Source organism: Typha angustifolia, chromosome 10 (genome assembly GCF_048772165.1).
Source record: "Typha angustifolia cultivar Huaian chromosome 10, ASM4877216v1, whole genome shotgun sequence".
In the NCBI taxonomy this organism is placed as follows: domain Eukaryota; kingdom Viridiplantae; phylum Streptophyta; class Magnoliopsida; order Poales; family Typhaceae; genus Typha; species Typha angustifolia.
The window spans coordinates 6,334,133-6,361,919 of record NC_133248.1 but is presented as its reverse complement, the minus strand read 5'-3'; the positions used below and the strand labels follow the sequence as shown (position 1 = coordinate 6,361,919).

Below are 27,787 nucleotides of genomic sequence, written 5' to 3'. Positions count from 1 at the left end.
CGTTATGCTTTGCCCATTCCTATGGTTTTTAAAACCCGCATATTACACTTAGCCTGCTATAATATTTTTCATAACACAACCTTGTTTTACTCGGCCTGAGCTTGATAACTCACGAGGTAATGGACGGTAAGAGCATCTCAGGCTCCAAATATGGAGCCAATATGGAGCCATGAGCCTCTATATTTATTAAAATAATATATATATATATATATTTATATTAGCTATTTTAAATTAGTTAATAGGTCCTTTTAGTGTTATTATTTTTTAATAAAAAATATATGGTTAGAAAACTCTCGTAGAGATCTTTAAAATAAGATTAATATCCAATAGTTTCAGAAGTAATTTTAAATTATTAATTTTTAATTAAACATATCAAAATTACGTTACACGAAATAAGCATTCAAAATGACATTACATAAAATAACCAAAAAATAGTATTTCATAATTAAAATAATAGATACTTAATAGTCTGGTAAGTCATCTCTATAGCCGGTTTCGTAGTCATCAATTCCGATTCCGTAGCCATCTCCTCTTTCTTGACTGTATCCATCTCCTCTATATTGATGTAATTTTTATTTGATGTATTTCATATCTGATATATTCTAATATTTAATATTATATTGGGAAATAATTTTGAGTAATTATATTTTAGGACACATTGATTTTAAATAATAATAAATATATTTATATTATAAATCATAAAATATTAGACTCATTTTTATAAATAATAAAAAATTTAAATTTAAATTAATTCAAAAATAATTTAATATTAAACTTATTTTAAAGGTTTTGACGAGATCTTTCCAATAGTACTATTTTTGTTAAAAACCAATTAGTAAAACTAATTATATACTCAGTTTAACTAACTAGATTATTTAATAAATGATACAGATGAAATTAAAATTATTGAATTCAATAATTATTAGGCAAATTTAAAATTTTTAAAAAGCTTAAAACAAAATGGAGTCGGGCAAAGCTCCAAATTTGGAACTAGCAATAGAGTCCAATTGAACTTGCTCTAATGGACAATAATGGACTATAATATTCTAGCTCAGCTCGCCTGATATACGAGCCAGGCTACAAACAAATGCTTAAGCTTAATCAGCCTAGCCCAAACTCGAGCTGACCTAATGATCACCTCTAGAGGTGCACATAAGCTGCACATGACCCTTAATTAATTTTTTCTTCTTCCTTGGGTTATTCCAAAGACGGATGCCAAGATGGTCTACCTTTTGATACATACACAATTAAAAGTAATTCTATATGATATATAATATGATCCATATACATAATAGCAACTAGCAAACATACATGTAGAAAAAATAAATTAAAAATAACACCTATTCTGTTAATAAAAAAATTAAAAAAATTATAAATTATATCAAAACCGCCAAGTTGATCTTCTTTGTTTGGGGGGGGGGGGCGGCCGCCCTGACTGCTTTTCTACACACTTTTCAGCAACAATAATAGTGAACATAAAGTTAGAGATCAAATAATACTGTAGGGAAAGTCCAGAGCTCAAATATGAATATTTTCATAGATGCACTCTCTTTTTCTAGGTAAGCTACTGCTACTTTCTGTGTGCTACGATTGAAGCTCATGTACATGTATGTTGAAGGTAAAAGAAATGGACAAACGACAAAAATGAACTTATATTAATGCATCATTTTATCACTGCAAACTCCAGTACACTTTTGTAGATATGAATCATTGAGAATCTGGAAAACAGATAATTTACAGCATGAAACGGCTTGATAAAGCGGAGAACTAATCAATAGAGAACGCCAGTTTGAAAGGTCATCCCTTACATGTTTCTCAAGTATACATTTTTATGATTCTGTCTATAATACATCCATAAACAAAGTGGAAGGACTTACATTCAAATCCATCCACCAGGATCCCGAAGTTATATCACTAAACCTCTAACTTAAGACACCATATAGAAGCATATGGACGAACATTATCCTTCTTCAGAAGTTATGTGCTTGAAGGCAACGCAAAAAGGCATTAAGCAAAAAGACATTCATCGGTCAATGGATAATCCATTAACTCCGATAAATAGTCACCGTTAAATTCCAAACCATCATACCAGTTACTTTGTACTTCACTCAGTGGCGCTAAGTCATTGTACTGAAAAATCTCCATGCTATTGAGTGCCACATTATCAAAACATCCAATGCCTTGAAGAGAACGAACTTGCATGTCCTCTGGAAAGGAAACCAAATCTGTGCCGTTTATAAGACTTAATACACCTGGTGGGGGAACATGACTTTGGTTGTTTGTTTCATCTGAGTAGCAACCCTTGATGTTTGGTAACCCATCAACATTAAAAGTAGATCCAATGTCCCTGGAACTTACAATTCCATGCTTAACTTGAAGAGAAACTGAATCAGATGTACACGACAGAGGGGAGATATTTTTAATGTAGTCCGTAAGAACAGGTTTGACATCAGATAGATCTCTGATATCTTTCTCCACATTACAACTGATTGAGATGACAGAGGAAGGTGTGTTGAGATGATCAGGAGCAGTTAGATTCTGGTCAGGCCTTGGTGGACAAGTGTAGTCTTCTAACAAACTACAGCTTTCATAGTTCTGCTGTGGGTACTGCATGAGTTGCATCACTGGAGCACCTCCGTCACAGGACTGAGGTTTAGATATGACAGATTCTGAAGACTTGCCATTGACACCTGCCATCATGTCCTTGAAACACAAAACTACACCTAACTGAGAGACACTGTTAACCTTCTGCGAGTCAGGAACAGTACTTTTTAGAGCTTTCTTATTATCAGGCACTGGTGAGGATGCTATGCTCTTAAATTTATCCAGTTGGGTATCTGGTATGGCTCCTTGTGTTTGGAATTGTTGGCTAGTGCACAAATATCCATTACCTGCATTATTCTTTCGTATTGGGCTGCAAGGGTCAAGTTTCTCTGAAGGATTCTTAGAGCTGTAATCTGATTCCCCATTACCACCAAAACATTTTCCCTCTTGCTTTTGCAACCTACTCAAATAGAGACGATATTTCTGCATAATGAATGTGCTTTCAGAATGCCATAATCCAAGCATGACAGGACAAGGGATACACATTAAGTTTATAAATTTTTGATTAACTCAATATTATTCTATTGAGAAGCAAATAACATCACCAAGACTAGTTTGATCAACCAAGCAAACTATCAGATATTTACATTTGTAGCACCCAGGGAATAATAAAAATACAAAAGGTACTATGCATTAACCGACAACAGAAAATTAAAGAATAAGGTCCTCAGTTCTAAAAGTGAAGAAAATCATACACCTTTCATCTTTAGTTTTCCTGCACGATGCCCTCAAGTTCCTTTATATTATACTGTTCTAAGCATTCTCTCTTTGATGATAATTAATTATTGATTAACCTGTACTAGACTTGCAAATATGTTTATTTTCTATTTCTACATTTCATATCCACGGCCAAAAGTCATTTAACTATTTAGCCTCTCCTATCGTTTGGGGATTGTTAATGGTCTGACCAAGATGAGCCCAACGGGCGTGCATGGGCATTGGGTTTTGCGTCCAGGAGGTTTCTTTTGGGTATTATAGATTAGACCCTTGCTTTATAGTCCATGTTAGCTATTTCTTTAGTATTTCAAATAAGACCCTGGATTATTGTAATTTATTTTGATAAGACTTGTGTTCAGCTGAGTTAAGACTAGGTTGGAACCATGTTGGTTGACCAACTCAGGGTAGCCACCAATAAATTGCTGCGGTGCGCATTTAGATTTATCGTGTCTTCTTCTTCTTGCTCTCTTCTCCCTATTCCCTTTGACCAAACCTGGCCGACCACCTTGGTCGGCCTCATCACCTCCCCTATCGTCTAATCAAAGCCTTCTGTCCCTGGGAGACTGTCCTCTCCCCCTTTGATCTTTCTACCGACCTGTTATACCATCTCATACTCTACCCCTCACCATCCACCACTCAACCTAGTCGAATAACCACCACCACCATCGACTACCCACATACACAATTCACCACCATAGGATCAAACCTCCATCCTCGATCTACATATCCACTATCTTGGATCCCCATTCCAACGGTAGGATTTCCACCACTAGCTACTGTCACCTTTTTCATTCTTTCCGACCTCCGGTTATTGTTCAGTCGATATCTCAAAATCTAACTAGCCAAACTTTGCGATCTTGGATTCATTGGAATGCCATCTTATAGAGCAATAACATATCCAAATTTCAAGAGATTCCAACAAATAGATTTCTCAAAATTTCTCTCGCAAGGTCCGTCCCAAAATCGGAGCAAGCCATTTTCCCCATCAAATAGACCAGAGCTCGTAATAGTGATATCAGAGACACTGGTTCTTGGACTGTGGCCACCACCCGATCTATGGCTTCTAAGAGAGCTATGGTTGATCTCACCACTGAAGAGGAGAACACCACCCGCAAGATGGAGAAACTGGTGGCTGCGAAGACTTCCAATCGTGGACAAACCAAGTTTGATCCGAGCACAGATGCTGCCACACAGATGGAGTCAACCATGGTTCAGGTCCTTTGTGCCTTGTTGGGACTAAATAAAAAAAAACAGCGAGCTGTTGTTGGAGGTCCGAGACGAGTTGCGGAAAGGAACTCGTGGTACACTTGAGGATGAACAGAGGAGGGCCGTTGCTGCGGGCCAGCCCCAACAAACGGCTAGGGGACCTGCCCAGGCTAAGCCTCTACTACCTAACCCAAAGGGCGGAGAACCAGGACTCCGGTGCTTGCTGGACAGAACATGAGAGAGCCAATCTACTGATCAGACCCCAACCAGGGTCAGTTTACAGAGGAAGACAATTGGTTCAATCCAATCGGACATGAACCCTATCAAGACAAGGCAGATTGAAGGAGGGCGAACATCTTGCCATCTTGGAGCAGCTACTACACCCCCCTGCAGTCAAACCTAGACAAGTATTCAATCCCAATCGGGATAACATAATTTGAGGCCGAATGGTGCAGCTAAAATTTCTGAAATTCAAGAGTGGTAAACCCATTGATTGACTCTACCATGTAGAGCAATTCTTCAACTACCAAGGAACAGCGGACACAAAGGTGCTGTAGGCGAGTTTCCATCTTGAGAAAGCTGCACCACATTGGTACCATGCTGTGAGCGCTTACCAACTGCTTGATAATTGGATGAACTTCGCTAGCGGCATTTCGCACAGATTGGACTGCGACTTCTAGGACTATAATGCTACACTCATTAAGTTGGTGCAGTGGATGACTACGGACGCATTTCAAGAGGAGTTTGAAAGAATAAGTAGCCGATGTCATCTGAGGTGGCCACAAACATTACTGATCAGCATCTTTATTTCTAGATTGCATAAAGAAATCAAGGACAATGTGCTATCTCTTTGACCTCGAACCCTGAATGAGGCATTTGATGCAATGAGGATGAAGTAGAAGCACAAGGCATTGAGGAGCGCCACAAGAATGCCCTGACTGGCCGAGACATCCGTTTTCCACCAAGGCCAATCGGTGCGTCCGAGAGCTTCACCTCAGGCTTGGGACCAACAACGGCCAATTCTAGATCGAGGCGCCCTTGAGGCTTTTGGCTAACATGCAAGGAGGAGGAACATGCCCTAATATCCACAGTCTCACACTTGCCCAAGTGGAGGAGCAATGGGCAAAGGGTTTATGCTTCCAATACGATGAATGTTTTACACTTGGTCATTAGTGCGCGAAAACGACCAGGAGCATTATGCTGATTGATGGCCATGAGGATTTGATGGATGATGTTGTTGGTGAGGTCGTTGAGGAGTATGTGGAGGTAGACATACACGCAGAGATCTCCCTACATGTGTACTCCAGGACTATTGTGCCGAAAACCCTTCGCATGGACGATATAGTCAAGAAGAAGTGTGTGCACATCTTGATCTGACATTGGGAGCACACAACTTCTTAGAAGGGCAGCTAGTTCGAGAGATGGGTTTGGAGGCTAAGCTGATAATTGAATTTTAAGTAGCGATCGGCGCAACGGTACCAAACTCTGGGCAAATAGTATATGCTGCAGTATCACCATTTAGGTTCAAGGCCACAGTTTCACCATGGACTTGTACCCATTGGTCTTGCAAGGAGCGGACGTGGTTCTAGGCACTCTATCGCCAGAACCTAGGGCTTGTCATGTTAGATTTCACCCCTATGTGGCTCACATTCAGGAGAGACGGATGAGTGGTGAGGTTGGATGGAGTTTGGACCCAGAGGAGCCCCATATTGCAGTTGATGGTGGGCATCCCGTGTGCGTGGGAGCGAGCTTATTTTTTGTAGATGGCACCAACTGTACCTAAGCCTTATCCAAGCTTAGGTAAACTGGCTGAATTAGTCCAATTGCTTTCAGAATTTTCTGCATTATTTGAGGACCCAAGGGGCTGTCACCAGCAAGAAATTTTGACCACAGGATCGAGATTATGTCCAGGGCTGAGCAAGCTAATGTGCAACCTTATCATTACTAGCACGTACAGAAGGAAGAGATCTCAAGACTGGTAGCAGAGATGTTGGAGCAGGGCATCATCCAACTAAGCTAAGGTGCATATTCGTCGCCCGTCTTGCTCATGCAAAAGGACAAAAGTTGACATTTTTGCATCGATTATTAAGCACTTAATGTCATCATCGTCAAAGATCGATACCCCATACCAGTGGTAGAGGAGTTATTGGATGAGCTAGCAGGGATGGCATATTTCAGCAAGTTGGATTTTCGAGTCGGATATCATCCGATTTAGGTTCATCCGCCAAATATCTACAAACGGCCTTTTGGACTCACTTGGAGCATTTGTGCACAATGCTGAAATTGTTGGAAGCGAACACGCTAAAGGTCAAGACGTGAAAGTGCCTATGAGGAGAGCAAAAGGTGGATTACCTTGGCCATGTTATCTCAGCTGAGGGAGTTGTGGCGTACTTCAGCAAGTTGGACCTTTGAACTAGATATCATCAAATTCAGGTTCATCCAGCGGACATCCACAAAACAACCTTCCAGAGTTAAGACGACTACTATGAGTTCCAAGTCATGTCGTTTGGTTTGATGGATGCTCTAGCAACCTTTCAGGAGTTGATGAATGACGTCTTCTAACCTCTTCTGCGGTGATATGTATTGGTGTGTTCTGATAATATTTTGGTATATAGCAAGACTTGGTTGAATCACTTGGAGCATTTGAATGAGGTGCTGAAATTGTTAGAGGCAAATGCGTTGAAGGTCAAAATGTCAAAGTGCCTATGGAGAGAGCGGAAGGTGGAGTACCTTAGCTATGTCATTTCAGCCGATGGAGTTGTGTTCGACACGAGCAAGATCTCTTGCATACTCAGCTGGCCACAACCAAAGATAGTGTGCGACCTGCGTGGATTCCTCAGATTGACAAGTTATTACTGTCGGTTTGTTGCTGGTTATGGAAAGATTGTAGCCCCCTTCACAGCCCTATTGAGAAAGGATGCATTTGAGTGGACCGACAAAGCCATGACAACCTTTGAGGAGTTGAAGGTAGTGATGACATCGGCGTCGATATTGCCACTCACGAATTCACCAAAGTGTTTGTGGTTCACTGTGATGCCTTGGGAGCTAGCATTAAGGCAGTGTTCAGGCAAGATGGAAAGCCTATAACATATCTTAGCAAGGCCTTATCAGGGAGATCGCAACAACTTTCAACCTATGAGCGAGAGATGCTCACCATTGTCCATGCGGTGATGAAGTGGCGCCCATACTTGATCGGGCGACGGTTCTTGATTCGAACCGACCAATGAAGCCTCCTCTACTTTATGGAGCAGAGGATACACACTTCAGCATGGCAATGTTGGGTCACCAAGTTGCTGGGTTATGACTACGAGCTACTGTACAAGAGGGACTGAAAATAGGGCAATCGATGCCCTATCGTAGCAACCCACAACTGCCAAGTTCGCGGCTTACTCCACACCGACCAATTTTTGGAGTAGCTAAGAAGGGCAAGTACAACTAACCCTGACATTATAAGGTTTCTATAGGAGTTGGGAGATGACCCGTGGAGGTAGACTGTTGATGGACGATGGGCACATCCGGGTGTTTGCCGATGCTCACTTGTGGTCCAAATTTGTGAAGCACTTCACCAAACCTCGAAGGCCGACCATGAAGGAGTTTTAAGGACCTACAAGTGTCTATTACAAAGCTGTACATCAATTGGAATGGAGAAATATGTGAACGCTTATTTTGAGGCATGTCAGTGAACAAAGGCCGATTTCTTGAAACCGGCGGTCTCCTTTAGCCATTAACAGTTTCAGAGCGCATATGGGAGGATATGTCCATGGATTTCGTGGAGGGATTATTGACAGTATGTGAGTTTTCTATTATATTTGTTGTGGTGGATAGTCTAAGCAAATATGCTCATTTTTCAGTCAAGACTGCGGCTGAAATATTTGTGTGGGACGTGGCGAAGCTTCATTATATGTAGCATTTGATTGTATCTGATAGAGATAGAGTTTTTGTTAGCGAGTTTTAAACGGAGTACTTTCACCTTCAGCGGACTTGATTAAGCCTCAGTTCGGCTTACCACCCACAAAAAAGACGACCAAACTGAGATGGTGAATTGGGGGATTGAGTAGTACCTCTGTTGCTTTGTGGGAGAGTGCCTAAAACACTAGTTAGATTATTTATCGTGGGTGGAGTGGTCTTACAACACCGCCTACCATAGCAACATTCAGACACTATTTGAGGCGGTGTATTAGAGGCCGATGCCAATTTTGCACAATTGAGAAGCATTACATGAGAAATGTTGATTTCAGAAAGACGATTTGTCAATTATCAGATAACATGGATTAATGAAATAAGAAAAAAAATCTTAAGAAAAGAATCGTTCAAAGGACTATCCTATTTGCCAACAGACCATCCAAGATTCAATTCAACCTTAGTTCAAGTCAAACTTGATTTAGACCTGAATTATTGAATTTGTTTATCAAGCAGATCGAAATAGGCTCGAATTGAATCTAATCAATTCAAGGTTGATATTTTAGGTTAGACTTGAAATTAATTTCAACCCAAGCTGGAACAGAACGACTCGATTACACCCCTAGTAGTCAAACCTTTTGGTGCTAAATATTTGCAAAAATTTGCAATGTAATAGATAAACAAGGTCTTAAAGATAGTGTGATGAAGTCATAGTTAGCACTCTCTTCCACCACCAATATTGGCTATTCTGCACAACTCTATGTCAGGATTCCAGAATCTTCATGAAAGGATTAGGTTGATTATCATAGCAACTATCAACCAGATGTGGAAGTTCTAAGAATAGGTACAAAGGAGAACAAGTTAAATATCATATTTTTGTGTACAATTTAATTATTATATTTTTGTGTGCAAAATATATGATTCAGCATGTTGCTATACTTAATGCATATAACAATTTAATAATTATAGAAATATTAGTAGAAAAACATAATTGGTATTAGGTATGACTTAGAGAACAATCTTGGCATAAATGTTGTGATTTTCCACAGTGACTTAAATCTACTTACAAGTCCATAGGAGAGTCATATTTTTTATCACTGCAGTGACTTTCATAGGTGACTCTGACAGGATTAGGGAACAATCTCAGATTAGATCGAAAGACTTCTTTAGGTAACTAATTTTTCTCAACAGTTAGTGTAAGAGACATTGTACGTTTATCACATAGTGAGACCTTCTGATGATCCTAATTAGACCAGTTATGAGAAAAAAAAAATACCTGAATGCCATCTCGAGATAACTTATAATTGATGTGGATCCATAAGACATTGACCCAATTGAGATATATAACATAATTAATATTGAGTAAAATTTAGTTTAATGATACCATGCATGTTATGAGATATGACTTTTATTATTATTATTATTTGTGCAGTTATTATTTCTATTAATATAAGCATGCTTAGTGAAATTGTTACTGAATATTACTAGACTTAGATTTATCTAACGTTAAGTTTATGGATTGCAGATTTATTTGCCTTTTTAGTGGATTCCATTCACTGAGCTATAATTGTTGGCTCATGGAATCCCTCTTCTAATATTTCAGGAACAGGGCAACGTGGTTATTGAGCGAGATGCACCGAGACCCTTACATTCACTTAGAATTTTACTATTTTATTCCTTAGTTATATTAGACATTATAATTTAAACCATCTGTTAATTCAATTTAATTTGAGACACCTTAGTGATGACATTTGGTCATTTTCTTTATTGTTGGATTACACTATTGAAGTTGGATATTCATATTAAATTCTTGTCATATTGGACTTAAAAAAATATTAGTTTTTTTTTTTTGATCATTCATGAGCCCGAAGGCTAGATATGGGTTGGACAAAGGGCCAACCCTCCCTAGATACAGAGGCACTTTAGGCCCCACCGAGCTTTTAGCTGTCTAGTCTAGACTTCAAAGCCATATGCGTTGTCAAACAATTGCTTCGAATCAAAAGCCGCCGAGATTTGCTCCAAGCCGTTGCGTTGCCAACTTGTTCTTCTAAGCTAACCGCACTGCCAAGCCATTAACCAAATCGAGCCAAGCCACCAAACCACCAACCACCAGACAATTTCTCCACAATATTGTTTGGGGTTTGGAGTTGAACCCTTGGTCATGAGCAAGGTACCTACAAACTCTATTAGTTAAGGCTTCGTGTATCTCAAGTGTATTAAGGTACACAATCGGTCATGATTTTGAAACTGGGTCATGACAATGTTGATACAAGAGACGGTTTAAGTTACTCCAAGTCATCCTTTAGAGTCAAGTGGAGGTTCGATTGCACAAGCTCAAATTGCTACGAAATTACTTTGATATTATTTTATTTAAAATTTTATTGTTATTTATTATTAAAGGTGGTGATTTTTAGCACGTGGACTACACATTAGAGAGTACAGTTGTTTTGCCTAGACTCAGATGGTTAGGCTCGGGTTAAACCTGAATTTTAGGTCCAAAGACCCGACCTGAACTAGTTTAATGGAGGGTGGGTTCACTCACAGATTTATTTTATTTAGTTTTAAATTTTAGAAATCATGATATTATTTTATTTAAAATTTTATTGTTATTTATTATTAAAGGTAGTGATTTTTAGCACGTGGATACACATTAGAGAGTACAGTTGTTTTGCCTAAACTCAGGTGAATGGGTTCACTCACAGATTTATTCATATTGTATTTTGTATCTTTTGTCAGATCATGAATTTCTCTGTGTGCAAATTTATTTATTATATTTTCTATGTGCAATTTAATTATTATAATTCTGTGCAAAATATATAATTCAGTGCATCACTATACTTTGTCTAAATTGCAAATTTTAGTGAGAAAAACATAACTAATATTTAGTATGACTTAGTCCCGATATAGATCGCTTATGACTTTCCATGGTGACTCAAGTTTAACTGGAAGTCTAGAGCAAAGTTCTATTTTAGATCACTGCGATAACTTTCTTAGGTGACTTTGGTGGGGTTAGGAAACAGTTCTAGGTTAGATCGAAAGACTTACTGAGATAACTTTAATCTATCTTAATAGTCAATAAAAAAGACGAGAGGTGTGTTTATCATATAGTGACACCTTTTGATGACTCTAACCAGATTAGCTATAAATAAAAGACTCGAGCACCATCTTGAGGTGACTTTTAGTTGATGTGGATCCACAGGGAATAAACCCAATTGAGATAAATGATATTATTATTATTGAGAAAAATTTTATTATGTTGAAAGTGAGCATGTTATGATATATGATTTTCTATTATTATTATTATTATTGTTACTTTAAGAATATGCTTAGTGGAATTGTCATTCTATATTGTTGGATTTAGATTTTATTTAAATTATAATTTTGAATTTAATTGGCTTTTGAGTGGATTTGACTCATTAGCTATAGTTGGCTCATGGAATTCCTTCTTCTAATATTTTAGGTAATAGACAGTGTGACGACTGAGCGAGATGTGCCGAGACCCTAAGTGGACCATCCACTTAGGATCTTTCCCTTTTACCTTTTCATTCTTTTGATCTTTATATTTTAGACTACTTATTAATTTAATTTACTTAGAGACACATTAGTGATGACATTAGTTCTTTTCATTATTATTTGGTTTAAATTATATAAATAATTTTTTTTTCATTAATTCTTGCCATTATGTATTTAGAAAGTATTAGTAAGGCTGTGTATTTCAAGCGTATTGAGGTATATGGTCGATCATAATTTTGATTTTGGATCATGCCACCCATAGGGAGGATTGTACTATTAGATCTTATTTGTAGATCTTGTATAGTAGAAATTGACTATTAGAAACTTTCAATAGATCTTATTTGTTTAGATATGTATGATTTTGATGTTATACTAGATATGGATTGACTATCTGCATATCATGCTATAATAGATTATAGAACGAAGAGTCATATTTTCTATTCCAGAGAAGCCAAAATTTTAATCCCAGTGTGAGCACAAGATTCCTACAATCGGTATTCTCTCAGCCCTTTAGGCAAACCAGTTATTGAAGAAAAGATGTCAAGGCTTGGCATCCATGGTAGGAGCGAAGTGAGTAGAGTAGGAGATTCATGAACTTCAAGTGGTGGATGAATTTCCAGATATATTTTCTGATGATCTACCTGGTCTTCCACTTGATAGAGAGATAGACTTCATCTTTGATATTCTTCTTGGCACTAAAGCAATATTGAAGGCACCTTACAGAATGGCATCATCGGTACCTAGAGAGCTATAGACTCAACTACAAGAGTTGGGTTTTATCTGCCCGAGTGTATAACCTTGGGGAACACTAGTTTTGTTTGTAAAGAAAGATGGATTGACGCGTCTTTGCATTGACTACCGGGAGTTAAATAAAGTCACAATGAAGAATAGGTTTCCATTATCCCGGATCAAGGATCTATTTAATCAGCTATAAGGTTCTCAGGTCTTTTCTAAGATTGATTTGAGATCTGGCTACGACCAATTGAAGATAAAAAATGACAACATTTAGGACTCGTTATAGCCATTACGAGTTTTAGTGATGCCCTTCGGTCTCACTAATGCACCTGCATCATTTATGGACCTAATGAATCGGGTCCTCAAACCCTTCTCAGATCAGTGTGTTGTAATCTTCATCGATGATATACTAATCTACTCTAAGATAGGGAAGAGCATGAGGTACATTTGAGAAAGGTACTTTGAAATCTTCGGGAGAAGAAGCATTATGATAAGTTCAAGAAATGTGGATTTTGGCTGCATGAGGTTACTTTTTTGGGACATGTTATTGGTAAGGATGGAATCAAGGTGGATTAGCAGAAGATCGAGGCTGTTAGAAAATGACCAAGACCTACTTCAGTGTCTGAGGTGCAAAGTTTTCTTAGTTTGGCAAACTATTACAAAAGGTTTGTGGAATTTTCACGAATTGCCTTGCCACTTACTCACCTCACCAAGAAAGGGGTGAAATTTGAGTGGACAGGTGATAGTGAAAATAGTTTCTAAGAGCTCAAGCAGAGATTGATTTTAGCTCCTATCCTATCACTTCCGATTGAAGGCTGCAACCTCGTGCTTTACAATAATGCATCTTGTCAGGATCTGAGTTGTGTTTTGATGCATCACGAGGAGGTGATAGCTTATGCATCCAAACAACTTAAGATTCATGAGAAGAATTACCATTCTCATGACCTTAAGTTGGTTGTAGTGGTTTTTGTACTAAAGATTTGGTGGCACTAACTTTATGAAGAATGTTATGATTTTCTTCACTGATCACAAGGGCTTCAATTATATCTTCACCCAGAAGGAACTTAACTTGAGACGAGATAGGTGGCTAGAGTTGATCAAGTATTATGTTGTCAGCATCAATCATCATCTAGGGAAGACAAATGTGGTGGTAGATGCTTTGAGTAGAAAATCATCAGAAGGATACTTTGTGGCATTCACTTGTCAGCAGTTCATTATTGAGGATTTCAGATGCTTCAAGATAGAGGTGACATCACATTAGGAAGAGGCAGCCATATGCAACTAGTTAGTGGTCAAAATTACACTTTTAGATCACATCTAGACTACTCAATTAGGGGATGCCTATCTCAAGAAAGTATTGGAAGAATTAGAGAAAGGAGAAGCTCTCAGCTACTCAAGGACAGATGGAGGATTAGTCAAGTATCGGAACCATGTTTGTGTCCCGACCAGTAGAGTAAAAGAATAAGATCATGTCAGAGGTTCAACATTCACCTAGGTAGTATGAATATGTATGGAGATTTGCGAGAGAATTTTTAGTGGGATGGCATTAAGGAAATAGCTAACTTAATGAATAGATGTCTTACCCGTCAGCAAATCAAGATTGAGCGTTAAGGACCTATAAGAAATGGACTTTGTCTTGGGACTTCCCAGCACTAGATCAAATTATGATGCAACTTGGGTGATTGTGAATAGATTGACTAAGTTTGCATACCTTCTGGCCATTCATATGATTTACTCTCTAGATCGTCTTGCACAGTTTTATATTAGGAAGATTATTCGACTCCATATAGCACCTTTGCCTATCGTGTTTGATCAAGATCCTTGATTTGTTTCTGATTTTTGGCGGAGTCTACATTCAGCTATAGGGACACTATTGAAATTTAGCTCAGCTTATCACCCGTAGACCTATGGACAATCTGAGAGGATTATCCAAACCCTCGAGAATATGTTGCGAGCTTGTTCCTTGGAGTGGAAAGGAAATTGAGATGATCATCTTCCGCTTATGGAATTCTCGTACAATAATAGCTATCATTTCAGTTTGAGATTAGCACCTTATGAGGCGTTGTATGACAAGAAATGTAGATCTCCACTTTGTTGGTATGAGGTTAGTAAGAGATAGTTGTTAGGACCGAATATGGTATAAGATGCTACTCAAAAAAATATTAAAATCAAGGAAAAGCAAGGAAAAGCTTCTAATAGCTCAAAGTCGTCAGAAGAGTATCTGGAGTTTTGGAGGGGTGACATAGTTTTTATAAAGGTGCCACCTTAGAAATGATTGATCAAGTTTGGTAAGAAAAACAAAATGAGTCCTCGCTTTATTAGACCTTTTGAGGTTTTAGAGCGGATCGGAGAGATGGCATATTGAGTAGCATTGCAATCTAGGTAGGCCAAAGTCCATAATGTCTTCTATGTGTCTATGTTGAGGAAGTATGTGTCTATTGCTGATCATGTGATCGATTTTCAGTCTCTGGAGATCTGAGAAAATTAATCTTATGAGGAATAACCTGTAGGAGCAACTTGGGAGCATGAAAATAAAATGCGAGAGAAGCATCCAGAGCTTTTTCCTCAGTCTATATAGTAATTATTATGGTATTACTTTATCCTTTTATTACGTTAATTTTGATTTTGAGGATAAAATTTCTTTTTGTAGGGAATAGTTATAAGAATTGAAAAAAAAAATATGAGAGTGCACGTGCACACCCTTCTCCTCTCGCCTGTTACACGACGAGGAGGTGGCTACGGAAATATTGGCCAAATCGTCGGATTCCCAACTTCGAACTGAAACCAAATCCACCACTATAAATCAAAACCCTCACCTAATTTCCTTCTCTTTACGTCATTATCTCTCTCTCCTTACCTTCTCGTCAAAGTACCCACCATCGATTCTAGCCACTAGAACTTCACCGAAGCAATCGGAGAGCGCTACGCGGCTCACCGGTGAGTGTGCTCCTACCCTACGGTACTTAAGTAAAATTTAATAGGTTAGATTATAAATACCCAAAATTCTTGGTGTTGCAGCTTCTTTCGCAAATCAAGCCGGTTGGCGGCTTCGGGTCACTACTGCTCGTGTACTAGAGCTTCACTCCGTTGGCCTCGTTCTGTAAGTGATCTCCCCTTTGAGTTCTTGTGGCTCGGGTGGTGGTAGAGGCGAGCTCCATGGCCATCAGCTATGGATTGGTTATTATCGTTGTCGATCGCTCATTATGGTTATCTCGTAGGAGTTGCCAAGGTTGCGGGGGTGGTATGGATGTCTTGGGCGTGGCCCACCTATAGCATTGTTCATCGACAATCAGTCGGTGCATTCCTCCCCTTCCTCCTCCTTCGAGAGAGAGAGAGAAGGGTTCGGTTGGGATCTTTTGATCCTAACCTATGTTGAGTTTTGGCCAAACCTAATTAGTTTGGGTTTCGAGTCAGGATTTCAGACCCAAGACCTCCCCGATTCGACCAAATGGAAGTTAGTTGGGTTGCAGTTAGTAGCCCAACTCATTAAGTTAGTTTGGGCTTGAGCCCAGCCGACTAATATAAAAGTATGGGTTGCGGCCCAACTACAGCTTAGCTCAACCTTTTGGCCTTGATTTAGCCTATTTGAGAAATTTAATTAGTTTAGTTTTTAAAAATTATGATATTAGTTAAATTAAAATAAGTTATTCTTTATTATTAAAGGTGGTGAATTTTCTTAGCTCGTGTAGGGATTTCAATAGTTTCACTTAGACTCAACGTCTTGTATTTCATACTTTTTACATGATTCCATATTTTTTTATGTGCAAATTAAAGATTATATTTTTGTGAGCAATTTAATTATTATAATTCTGTGTGCAAAATGTATGATTCAATGCATTGCTATATTTTGTGTAAATTGCAATTTTAATGATCATAAACATTATTGGACAAACATAATTGATATTTGGTATGACTTAGAGAACAGTCTTGGCAAAGATTGTTTGTTACTTTTCGTGGTGACACAAGTCTATCTAGAAGTTTAGAGTAAAGTAATAGTTTTAGCTCACTGCAGTGATATTCTTAAGTGACTCTAGCAGAGTTAGAGAATAATCCTAAGTTAAATCTAAAGATTTCTTAAGGTGACTCTAGTCTTTCTCAATAGTTAATAAAAGAGACAAGGTGTGCTTATCACATAGTGACACCTTATATTGACCCTAAGAGGAAGAGATATAGTACATTTATCATATAATAATACATTATAGTGACCCTTAGAGGAAAAAACATAGTGACTTTTAGTTGATGTGAATCTATATGGCATGGACCCAATTGAGATATATGACATTATTAATATTGAGAAAAATTCAGTTTATTGATACCAAGCATGTTATGAGATGACTTTCATTGTTATTATTTGTGCCCTTATTATTATTGTTATATAAGGATACTTGGTGAAATTATTATTGAATATTGCTAGACTTAGATTTATCTAAAGTTATGTTTATGGATTGTAGATTTATTTGGCTTTTGAGTGGATCCCACTCATTGAGTTATAGTTGTTAACTCATGAAATCCCTTTTTTTAATATTTCAAGTACGGGTCAGCGTGGTGACCGAGCGAAATACATTAGGATCATTACCTCCACTTAAGATTTTATTGTTTTATCCTTCAGTTATGTTAGACATTATATTTTAAACTATCTATTAACTTAGTTTGATTGGAGACACATTAGTTATGATATTTAATTATTTTCTTTATTGTTGGATTATATTTATTGAAGTTGGATATTCATATTAAATTCTTATCATTTTGGACTTAAAAAAATATTAGTTAAAGCTTCGTGTATCTCAAGTGTATTGAGATACATGGCCGGTCATTATTCCGAAACCAGGTCATAACACTAGAGGCTGAACTCATTGATAGCAGTTCTAGATTGAAGGTTTTTGAAGTATTTACCCTTTTGGATGGCCAAGACACCAATTCGGTAACAAGCCTTTGATATCTGGGATTTTCTTCAATTGTAGGAGAAACATTTGCAATTAGACTTTCCTGTTCAGACATAGGAAACCTTAGTTACCCACAGGCCTGAGGCTGCCATATCCAGCCCCTGCTGGACTGGAAGGAGAGCCCAGCAATGGGCTGACTCAGGAGCGAGGACGCACGGCAGAGCCAAGAACAGTAACCAGCCAACCACCGCAATCCACACTTGCTTGGGCTGCTGCCATGCAAACCAAGGGACTTGCTCCAATTCCACCAGGATTTAGGGTCCCTCTACCAGCCCCCTATGGACCAGATCAAGGAGGGGTAGACCTGAGACCTGGGTGGAACCTAAGGAAAGCCGACATGGAGTTGCTGCCCTATGGCTGCACCACGATGATCTTGGGGTACAATAGGTTGATGAGAAGCAGCGATGGCGTGACCATGAGGTGCAGCTCCTCCATCCCCCCATGGTTCAGCCTGACGTGGCTCATGACCCCAACCACGATAATGGTATTCACGGACACACTACACGACTCGATTTCCCCAAATTCTAAGAAGGTAACCCATTAGATTAGGTTTTTCGAGCTGAGCAATTTTTTGAGTATCAACGGACAGCGGAGGACATCAAGATGTTGTTGGCAAGCTTCCATTTGGAGAGGGCTGCCCTCCATTGGTACCAATCGATGAGCGCTCACCAACCATTCGAGACTTGTATTGTTTTCATCGAGAGCCTATTGAGGCAATTTGGGACAGCGGGTTTCGAGGATTACCATGCTACCCTTTCCAAGTTGGTTCAACAAATAGTAGCTATGTAACAAGAGGATTTTGAGCACGGTAGTAGCCAGTGCCGACCCCTTTGGCCGCAACAATTGTTGGTCAGCACTTTCACTTCAGGGCTACGCAAAGAGATCAAGGCCGACGTCCTTTATTTATGGCCTTGGACTTTGAGCGAATCCTTCGAAGACGCTACTCAAATAGAGCAGAAGCATGCCACTTTGGAGAGTGTCATGAGGACCACATGAACCAGCCGGAACAGTGGGCACGCACCAAGGGAAGCTGGTGTGGTCGATGAACCCAAGTTAGGCCCCAAGGCCACATCTACACTCTATGGCATGAAAACTATCCTGAGACTAGCAGCAGACCATGAAGGGACACGACCTTTGATTCGCACTCTCACACCCACAAAGGTGAAGGAGCGGTGAGCTAAAGGATTATGCTTTTGGTGCGACGAGCGGTTCACTCCGAGTCGTCGTTGCACTAGGGCTAGAGGGAGTGTGATGTTGATTGATGGTCAGGAGGACAATGGGGACTATGTGGCTGATGATGATATTGATATAGAGGACAGTGAGGGGACACCGACCGAGATCTCCCTACATGCTTATTTTGGCATGAGTGGCCAAAGACCTTGAGACTGGACGGGCGAGTCAAGAAGCAATGCATGCACACCGGGAGCATGCATGACTTCTTAGACGAGCATCTCATCTAGAAGATAGGGTTAGAGACCGAGCCGACGTCTGAACTCGAGGTAGAGATTGGCGACAGGATGAAGCTCTAAGCAAACAGTTTGTGTCGCCAAATTAGGATCCGCATACAAGGACACAAGTTTACCGTGGACTTGTACCACTTGTCCTTTGAGGAGCTGACATTGTCGTGGTTACGGAGCTTGGGACATGTGACATGACTTTGGTAGCATATGGATGGTGTTCCGGCAGAATGACAGAGCGGTTCAGTTCGAGGGTGCAAAAACGAAGTCAAGCCCGACTTTGCATTGGATGATGGGGTGGCCCCACCCCTCGTGGATAAGGAAAGACACAGTGGAGATACCCCGACCACCAGTAGTACCACCTGAGGCTGCAAATTGGGCTTGCTTTGGACCAACTTAGAACGTTATCCGACTTATCACCTTGAGGATAAGATGATGAAAGCGTGGTGAACTGTTATGATCCGATTTGGAGGGGTTTAGTTAGTTAGATCAAGTCCTTTTATTTTAATTCCTGCATAGCTATTTTCTACACTTGGTTGGGTTGAGTCTAGTCTATTTTCAGTTTTACTTAGAAGGCAAGTTACTTATCATGAGTAACCACTATATAAGGTGTGGTGAGTACCCAAGTAAAAGCATGAAAGAATATTTGCCCTAACTCTCTCTCTTTCTCTCTTTCTTTCTTTCTCATCTCCCTCCTCTAGAGACCGATGGTGCCCCTAAGGATTAGTAGCTCCATCGACCTCCATTCTCATCTCCTCAGCTCCCCTCAGCCTCTAGACTACTTCCTCCCTTAACCCAACTTCACCTTCTACTACTTCCACCAACGGAATCCCCAAGGAACTCTAGGGATCACCTCAAGCTCGTCTGTCTTCTCTGACCAATGCCCACGTTGTGATCAGTATCTCACTACTTGCTCATCCGATTCTCACAATCTTGGGTTCATTGGAAAGCTCTCTTTGAGAGCGACAACATACCCAAATTTCAGGTCCATCCAATGATTAGATCGTTTAGAATCCGATATCTAAAGTTCCGCCAAAAATCTATCTCAGTCCCAAACTAGTTCCACCATTGCCAAGCCCCTTTGACCTTCCTCACCAAGACCAGATCACATTACAAGCTCAACTTGAGGTTGGATTATCACCAAAGCAAGGTCGATCCAGCGGATGTGCACAAGACGGCATCCGAACTCATGGCGAGCATTATGAGTTTTTGGTCATGCCATTTGGTTCACCAATAGAATGACAACTTTCCAAGAGCTCATGAATGATATCTTTTGCCCCCTTTTGCATCGGTACGTACTCGTTTGTTTTGACGACATACTTGTGTACAGTAGGACATGGAGTGAACACTTGCGGTATGTGAAGGAAGTCTTGAGCATCTTGAGGTGAAACTAATTGCAAGTGAAGATGAACAAGTGCCTTTGGGGACGGCAAAAGTCGAATACTTGAGTCATATCATTTCAGAAAATGGAGTAGAAGACGCCGACAAAGATCGAATGTATGGTGGGTTGGCCACAGCTTACAAACCCACGTGAGTTGAGGGAATTTTTGGGGCTGACAGACTACTATCGTCGGTTCATCGCAAACTATGGCAAGATCGTTGCCTCTCTGACCACCTTGCTCAAAAAAGGAGGATTTGGTTGGACCAAGAAGGCAACCAAGATAGTTGAGGAGTTAAACGCTGCCACGGTGTTAGTGTTAGTTTTGACGGTACTCGATTTCGGTAAGCCATTTGTGGTTGAATGTGATGCTTCTGGTGCAAGGATTGGAGCCGTCTTGATGTATGACAAGAGGCCCATGGCTTAACTTAGCAAGACATTATCCGAAAGATCAAGGCCATTGTCAACATACGAGTGAGAGATGTTTGCCATTTTGTATGCTCTCGCTAAATGGCAATCTTACCTCATTGGGTGGCAATTCACCATTCAAACCAACCAATAGAGCTTGCCATTCTTTTTGAAGCAATGAGTACACACTCTGGCCCAGCAAAAATGGGCTACAAAGTTTCCGGGATTTGATTACAACTTGGTGCATAAAAGAGATATCGAAAACTAAGCCACCAATGCCTTATCGCATCTACCGGGCTCGGGTGAGCTTGCAGCATTTTCAGTTCCATCTTTTCCTTTCTTTTCAGATCTGAGGAAGGTCAGAGAGGATGATCCAAAGGTGGTTCAGTTGCTGGAAAAGTTGAGTAGAGACCCGCCAAGCCACCCCAAACTTGAGACCCGTGACAGAATTATTCTTAAGTGGGTATTGATTTGAGTACCTGCAAATCTGAAGCTTCGACGGACTTTGATCTCCCACTTCCATGACTCACGTGCTGTGGGACACGAAGGCATAGGTACACACCTACAAGAGATGGCTCAAAGCTGCACCTGGGCGTCCATGAAAGTTGATGTGAAGCAATATGTACGGGAGCGTGAAATCTGCCAAAGAGCGAAGACGGAGATAACGAAGCCGGCGGGGCTGATGCAACCATTGCCGATTCTTGAGCAAATCTAGGAGGATATCTCCATGACTTTGTCAAGGGGCTACCAGAGGTCAAGGGGCAGTCCGTGGTGTTGGTAGTTGTGGACTGGTTGAATAAGTATACACATTTTATGGCGTTAGTGCACCAGTTTTCAGCAAAACAGATTGCTGAAATTTTTGTGCAAGAAACAGCTCGTTTGCATGGCATGGACTGTTTACATAAGCTTAATAATTTGTTTCTTATTTGATCTTATAACTATTTGTTTGATTATCTATAAATAGGGTCTTAGGCTCGTATCTTAGGTATGCTAATGGATTAAATTTTTCTTCCTCAATCGCTCTGTCACTTTCTTTCTAGCTTTCTCTCTATCGTCTAGTAAGTTCTTCTCTATCCCTGTCGCCCTCTCCTCAAAGAAGTTTTTTACCTTACCATGATGGTACTCTTTCTCACTGTGCAAAACCCTAGCAGAGTCATTATCCATGTTCCACCATTACTTACATCAATCCTAACCCTACTTCATTACCATCTACCATATCAAAGACCTAGATCAACCTATCGCCAAGTTACGCCATACCATGCTCTTCCTTTCAATCCAAACACCACCCCACGATCCCCTATAATCCCAGGAAGTCCCTTCTAAAACCCCGACTGCAACTGATCATCAGATCAGCCTTCCAATGCTCATCAGCCTGCAACAGTGTGCACCCTCCGATAATCGGTGCGTACTGCTTCCAGACAACCGCTAGAAACCCAGTCTTCGGTGCACACTACTTCCAGACAGCAGCAAGAGTCCTTTCTTACTATCTAGGACTGATTGGTTTACAATTCTTAGTGGGGTCATAACAGCTTGGTATTAGAGCTAAGTACCCTCAAGATGGTCCGCATCAATGTGACATGTGGATTCGGCTTGAACTCTCTCTCCACAGTGGGTTTCAGTTGCACTCAAATAATTCATATCCAATGAAGATTCAACACCTGGTCTTCTATTCTTGTGTCCAAGCAGAACTTGTGCACTTGAAACTAAGTCAGATGTAGATTCAGTTAAGCTTTAATACTAAATTGGTTTAATGAGAAAGGGGCTTGAAAGTGTCAAACTCTCATGATAAGTCTTACGAATGTAAGTCATAAACTAACTCTCTCATGAGATGATTATTTTGAATTAGATCACTCCACTGAATTGGATGGTACTAATTAATATTGGTTGAGTCAATGAGCTATAAGAGTGGCTAACTACTACTCAATTGAAGCAATTTTGATTCGATCTAGAATTGACAAGACCCGTTGTAATGAATTGGGCTGGGCTGAGTGCATACTGGCTCAATCAAATTTGAATTTGATTAAGATGACCTTTCGACTCTGTAGAATTCAATTCAAATAGATAGAATTCAATCAAAGCAGCATGAAGCAAATCTGAGTTTTTGCCTTTGCTCTGATAACATCAACCATCAGATAAAACTCTAACAATTGTTCCTTTATGACATAAGATACAATCTGACAATAACTGAGAAAAGGAAGATAAGATAAAAATTTGGCAAAATATGGCAAAACATGGCCAACAATATGAAATGGTTAGGAACTTATAAAATAGTGAACTGAATAGAAGACATTCTGATAAAAACTCAACAATCAGCAGAATTCAAACTCATGAAAAATCAGAATTTGAAGTTATCTAAACTCTAAACAAATGTTCTGAACAGAAAGATGGAAGGCACATAACATTGTGTGAAAATTGGAGATTCAGCCATACAGGAAGTCCACCTAACTAATGACTAAAGGCAGAGGATGAAGGAACAGTTGTCATCTAGTACTTCCTTAATAGAACTAACAGACCTTATCATAAGATGTTTAGTTATTTTAGATTAATAATCTAAGAACAATTTCCAAGTCTCTCAGGTTGTAACTCAAGTTTCTACATATTATAACAGATGCAGTTTCACATTAGTAAAAATACATAAGAAATTTTTAAGGATGAAGTTTTTCAGTTTGAGGGATCAGATTTAATAAGTTATGTATCATGCCCAATGGAACTGGGTAACTGAAATATGACAATCTGGCTAAGAAAACACTCCAGTTTCCATTTCATGAAAGACACCCATGATATTCTTGTTCGATTTTTGGTTTCTTCCAATTTTACATAACCTGAAGGATTTTTCAATATTACTGTTGATTTGTATGAAAGCTTATAAGCGTTTTTGATGCTGTGTGTTCTTCTCAAGTCTTGTTTGTGTACATGTTATTCCAAGGAAAATGAAGATCTATTTGTCAGGCTAACTAGAGGTGAATAGGATGAGCACATGCATTTCCAAAAATAGCCCGACACCTCCACTGCCTTCTCCAATGATGCCATGTCAAAGGAACTAACTTGTTTAAAGCATAGAATATCAATGCAATGAAGCTCATCTTCTAGCAAAAAAGAAGATATAATTTATCTCTTTGATCTAATTTTGTTCCACAAACTTGGTGAGCTGTTTAAGATCCAACAGTATTTTAGGGTGGCAGCTCAAGAGAATCTGCATTCCTTCCATATATTGATCTCTAATATATTCTCCATTTCAAGGCAGAACCTTTAAACAATGATAAACTTCTAAGCCTTCTGAAACATTATCAAAATTAGGGAACTCCAAAAAAAACCAATTACTCGCTGACATTGTAAAAAAAATGATCCTGGAAGCCGGAAAACAAGTACATCAAGATAGTTTCAAAATAAAGTTCAGATCCTACCTGAAGGTGGCTAGCAACATTTTCTCTTGTTAACCCAGGAATGCTCATCAAATCAAGTATTTTCTTCGGACCAACTTCTGCCAGAACATAAAGTAGTCATGAACATGCAACATCATCACATGAAAGCCTGAAGAGTAAATAGTAAGAAGCCTATACTTTATAAAAAATCTCTGAGTCAAAGAAAATGTGGCATGTGAGTTTACACTATTGATATGAAAATTAACTTTAGTAGACAAATGTTGTGTGCTAACATATACTTACTATCAAATCCAATTTGATTTACAGCATTCACAAACTTCTGATGAAGGTCCACTGACCAAACTACTCTAGCTTTCTTAGCAGTAGCAGGGTCATTTATATCTTGATCTGGATTCTCCTTGCTGTTTACATCTTTTCTTTTTCTCGGAGAGGAAATTTCATTTCCACTTGACGTATTACTATCTTCAAAAAACTCACAACCATTTCTTATAATTAGGAGATCCTCACTGATATTATGACCTTCAATCTCTTTTAGCTCATGCATTTTCTTTCTGTAAACATGTTGCCATATATTTCTTAGCTCTTTCATCCTGACAGGCTTAAGGAGATAGTCGCAAGCACCATGTTGAACACCTTTCATTACCCTGCTTGTCTCGCCATCTATGGACATCACTGCAAAGATTAACCAACCATAGTTTCCAAACTTAGTGTGAAAATTACTAAGTTGTCACAACTGAAAAGGATATATCTGAAGTCTCTGAAAGCTACAGGGTTTGGATATGGAGAAACTAACTGATGACAGGTAGATCCATCTCAAGTCCAACATGCTCGAGAAGCTTGAAACCATCCATATCAGGCATGTTGACATCACTAATTACAATGTCAAATTTGTCTTTTCTTTCACGAAGAATTTCCAAAGCAACTGTTGCTAAACCACAGGTCGTAACTGTAGGAAACAAGAAACATAAATATTGCTACCACAAAATATGACCTAAAGAACATTAAAAGGATACTCAGGTTTCTACAAGCTAAGATAAAGAAAAAGAGAAAAGCCATGAAAGTATATCCCAATACCTCTAAATGGATTAAGATAAGATTAAAGGAATAAACAGTAGATGGCTCATTATAGTACACCCTCACTGGAGTAAGTGACAATATAAGTCTCACCAAGATTACTAGAAGAAATTATTTGCATTTGATTGCATGGAAAATTGTAAACTAGAATGAACATAATATTTTACATGATAACTAAACAGAATTTCAGATTTTTAAACCTCTTTGGAGTAGTTAACATAACTATCACCATATATAGCTTAGAATGCCAGATTAATGATATCGATATATTTGGTACATATTCAAAAGAAGGTATACTGAAAAACCATTATAAACTTAGGCATTAAATATAATTTGAGGACCATTTATCATGATCTAGATAATGTATCACTAACATGTGAGTGAAAATTCCATATGCATAATGCCTGAAGCCTAAGACCTTGTTTGTATGCAGTTTAGGCATAACTTTAAACCTATTTAGTGAGCACTAAACTGGTTTAGTATCCAAACAACAGTTCATCTCAAAACTAGTTTAGGACAACCGCTTAAATTTATTCTTCTCTCTCCTGTCCTCTTCCATTGAACATTTTGTATTTACCAACAAATTCTAATTACCATTTTGCCCTTGAAAAGACATCATTTCAACCATTCTCTTCCTCTCTCTCATTGATAAATTATCTTGAATGTTTATTACATTTTTATGTCACATTAAGCACAAGTTTCACATCACTAAATTAGTTTACAATTAAACACCATATTTTTCTAAACTGATTTAAGCTAATCTTATTCAAGTTTAAGAAATGAGCATAGCTAACGAAAGTTTAGGAGTTATACCACATTCAAATGTGAACTAAAATTCTTATGGCTATACAGTTTGCTTAGTAGTAATCCTAAAAAGGATGTGAGACTCTAGGTATATGGTAAATCTTGAAAAGGATACGATACCCTCAATTGAAACTTGCTTCTCTTTATTTACTGAATTCTTTTTTAAAATTGTTTTTGAAGGTGTAGTTTGGGATGGCTTCAAAAACTGAGGTAGATATTACATATTACTAGATAAGATGTAACTCCGGTGGATTGCAAGTTGAAACATATTCCTTTGGAAGTGACATTGTGATATGACTAAGAGAGGGTTTAGTAGGGTTGAAGAGGCAAATAGTCTGCGACTAACAATGAAGCGTACAATTGAACTATGTCATAGGATATTATGAGATAAGGCTCATCTAAGGGCAACCCAATCAAAATTATAAACACTCAAATACCAAAATGAGCAGATCTAATTAAAAAGCATTACCAATTGAGATCTAAAAGTTGTGACAAACAACCCATTTTTTTCAATTTATTTTGGTTTTCTCAGCTTTGTCTCCGAACAAGGAAGCTATAAGTAAAACAACTATGAATCTCATGGAGAGTTCAATCCTGGCTCAGGAGATCCATTGGAATGAATTTTCGTTTCTTGTCCCTATTTATTTATTACATGACGAAGGCACTAGTACTAGGTTGAAGGAAGATGACATGGATCTGGAGCTGTGGCCTGCACTAGGGCATTATAGATAGAACAATGATAACAGGAGCAGGTAGAAATTTCGCCCTTCCATTTTACCCATTATTGTGAACTTTTGTTCCTTTTGACAATAAAATGAAAACCAAAGGTTGGAACAAAATTTGCAGCTTTTGATATAGTATAAATCACCTTATAATCATCTGTCGTTTAATTAGACAAATCCCAATGCACCAATAAGTCAAGGGCTTGAGAATAGCATAAATAATATTGTGTACAGCTTGGCAAGCCTAACTGTACCATAAATTTTTCTGCTTGATGAACAGATTCAGTATTTTCTCCATTTTACCCAGTAGACAAAGTTCATAAAATGCTTATTTCTTTTGTGTTTGGTATTTTCCCCATTCTACCTAATACAGGAACTCCACACTCATGAGGTTCTTCCTTCAGATTATCTTGTCAACATGGAGCGGAAAGAATACCAATGTGAATAGTTTTGACAATTTCTTAGATTAGCCTGGAAAATGGCTAGTTTACTGCCACCTAGTGAACAAAATCCCAGAGACAAATTTGACCAGAAAAAAAAAAACAAAGCTGGGTCTTTTGGCCTTGAGAGGTCACTTAGTAATTAAAACAAACATTCGACATGCACCCAATTGAGCTGAGACAAAAAAACAACGAAAAGAAAGAAGAAGCCTCGAGCAACAAGAACACACTCAAGAGTTATGGATCCAGCTCAATGATACCTTCATAGGAGCACTTCCGCAGCATCTTCTCCAAGATCTTTAACCAGGTGGGGTCATCATCCACCACCAGAACTCGGAGGCCGATCGGAAAAGCCTCGGCCCGAGAAGGACCTGAGGGGGCCTCCATAGCCATCCTTGTCTTTATCTTCTTCGAGAAAGAAAGGAAGATAGGAAGAGGAGCTCAAGAGGCCTTAAGGAGTTTATTAGAGAAGGGAGAGAGAGGGGGGAGGGATTAGTTATGTG

At 38.9% G+C, this 27,787-nt stretch overlaps 1 protein-coding gene across 2 annotated transcripts; it reads right to left on the bottom strand.

Moving 5' to 3' along the window:
* Nucleotides 1-1,768: 1,768 nt before the first annotated feature.
* LOC140768917 (two-component response regulator ORR26-like) lies at nt 1,769-27,787 on the bottom strand. 2 transcript variants are annotated; one of them, XM_073109389.1, is made up of 5 exons: nt 27,545-27,787; nt 25,038-25,190; nt 24,527-24,916; nt 24,266-24,339; nt 1,769-3,027 (listed from the first exon to the last, which is right to left on the bottom strand). In XM_073109389.1, the coding sequence occupies exons 1-5, from the start codon at nt 27,675-27,677 to the stop codon at nt 2,008-2,010; spliced, it is 1,770 nt and encodes a 589-aa protein (XP_072965490.1). In that variant the 5' UTR covers nt 27,678-27,787; the 3' UTR covers nt 1,769-2,007. The 2 variants fall into 2 exon arrangements, with proteins under 2 accessions (XP_072965490.1, XP_072965489.1); XM_073109388.1 differs by having other exon boundaries at nt 24,266-24,342; nt 27,545-27,786.

What these genes read in the sequence shown, in the direction of transcription:
- LOC140768917 (XM_073109388.1), bottom strand. Translation starts at nt 27,677, where the DNA reads ATGGCTATGGAGGCCCCCTCAGGTCCTTCTCGGGCCGAGGCTTTTCCG. An exon ending in GCGGAAGTGCTCCTATGAAG is followed by an intron (nt 25,191 to 27,544) that starts GTATCATTGAGC and finishes TGTTTCCTACAG; the next exon opens with TTACGACCTGTGGTTTAGCA. An exon ending in ATGTTGCTAGCCACCTTCAG is followed by an intron (nt 3,028 to 24,265) that starts GTAGGATCTGAA and finishes TTCATTATGCAG; the next exon opens with AAATATCGTCTCTATTTGAG.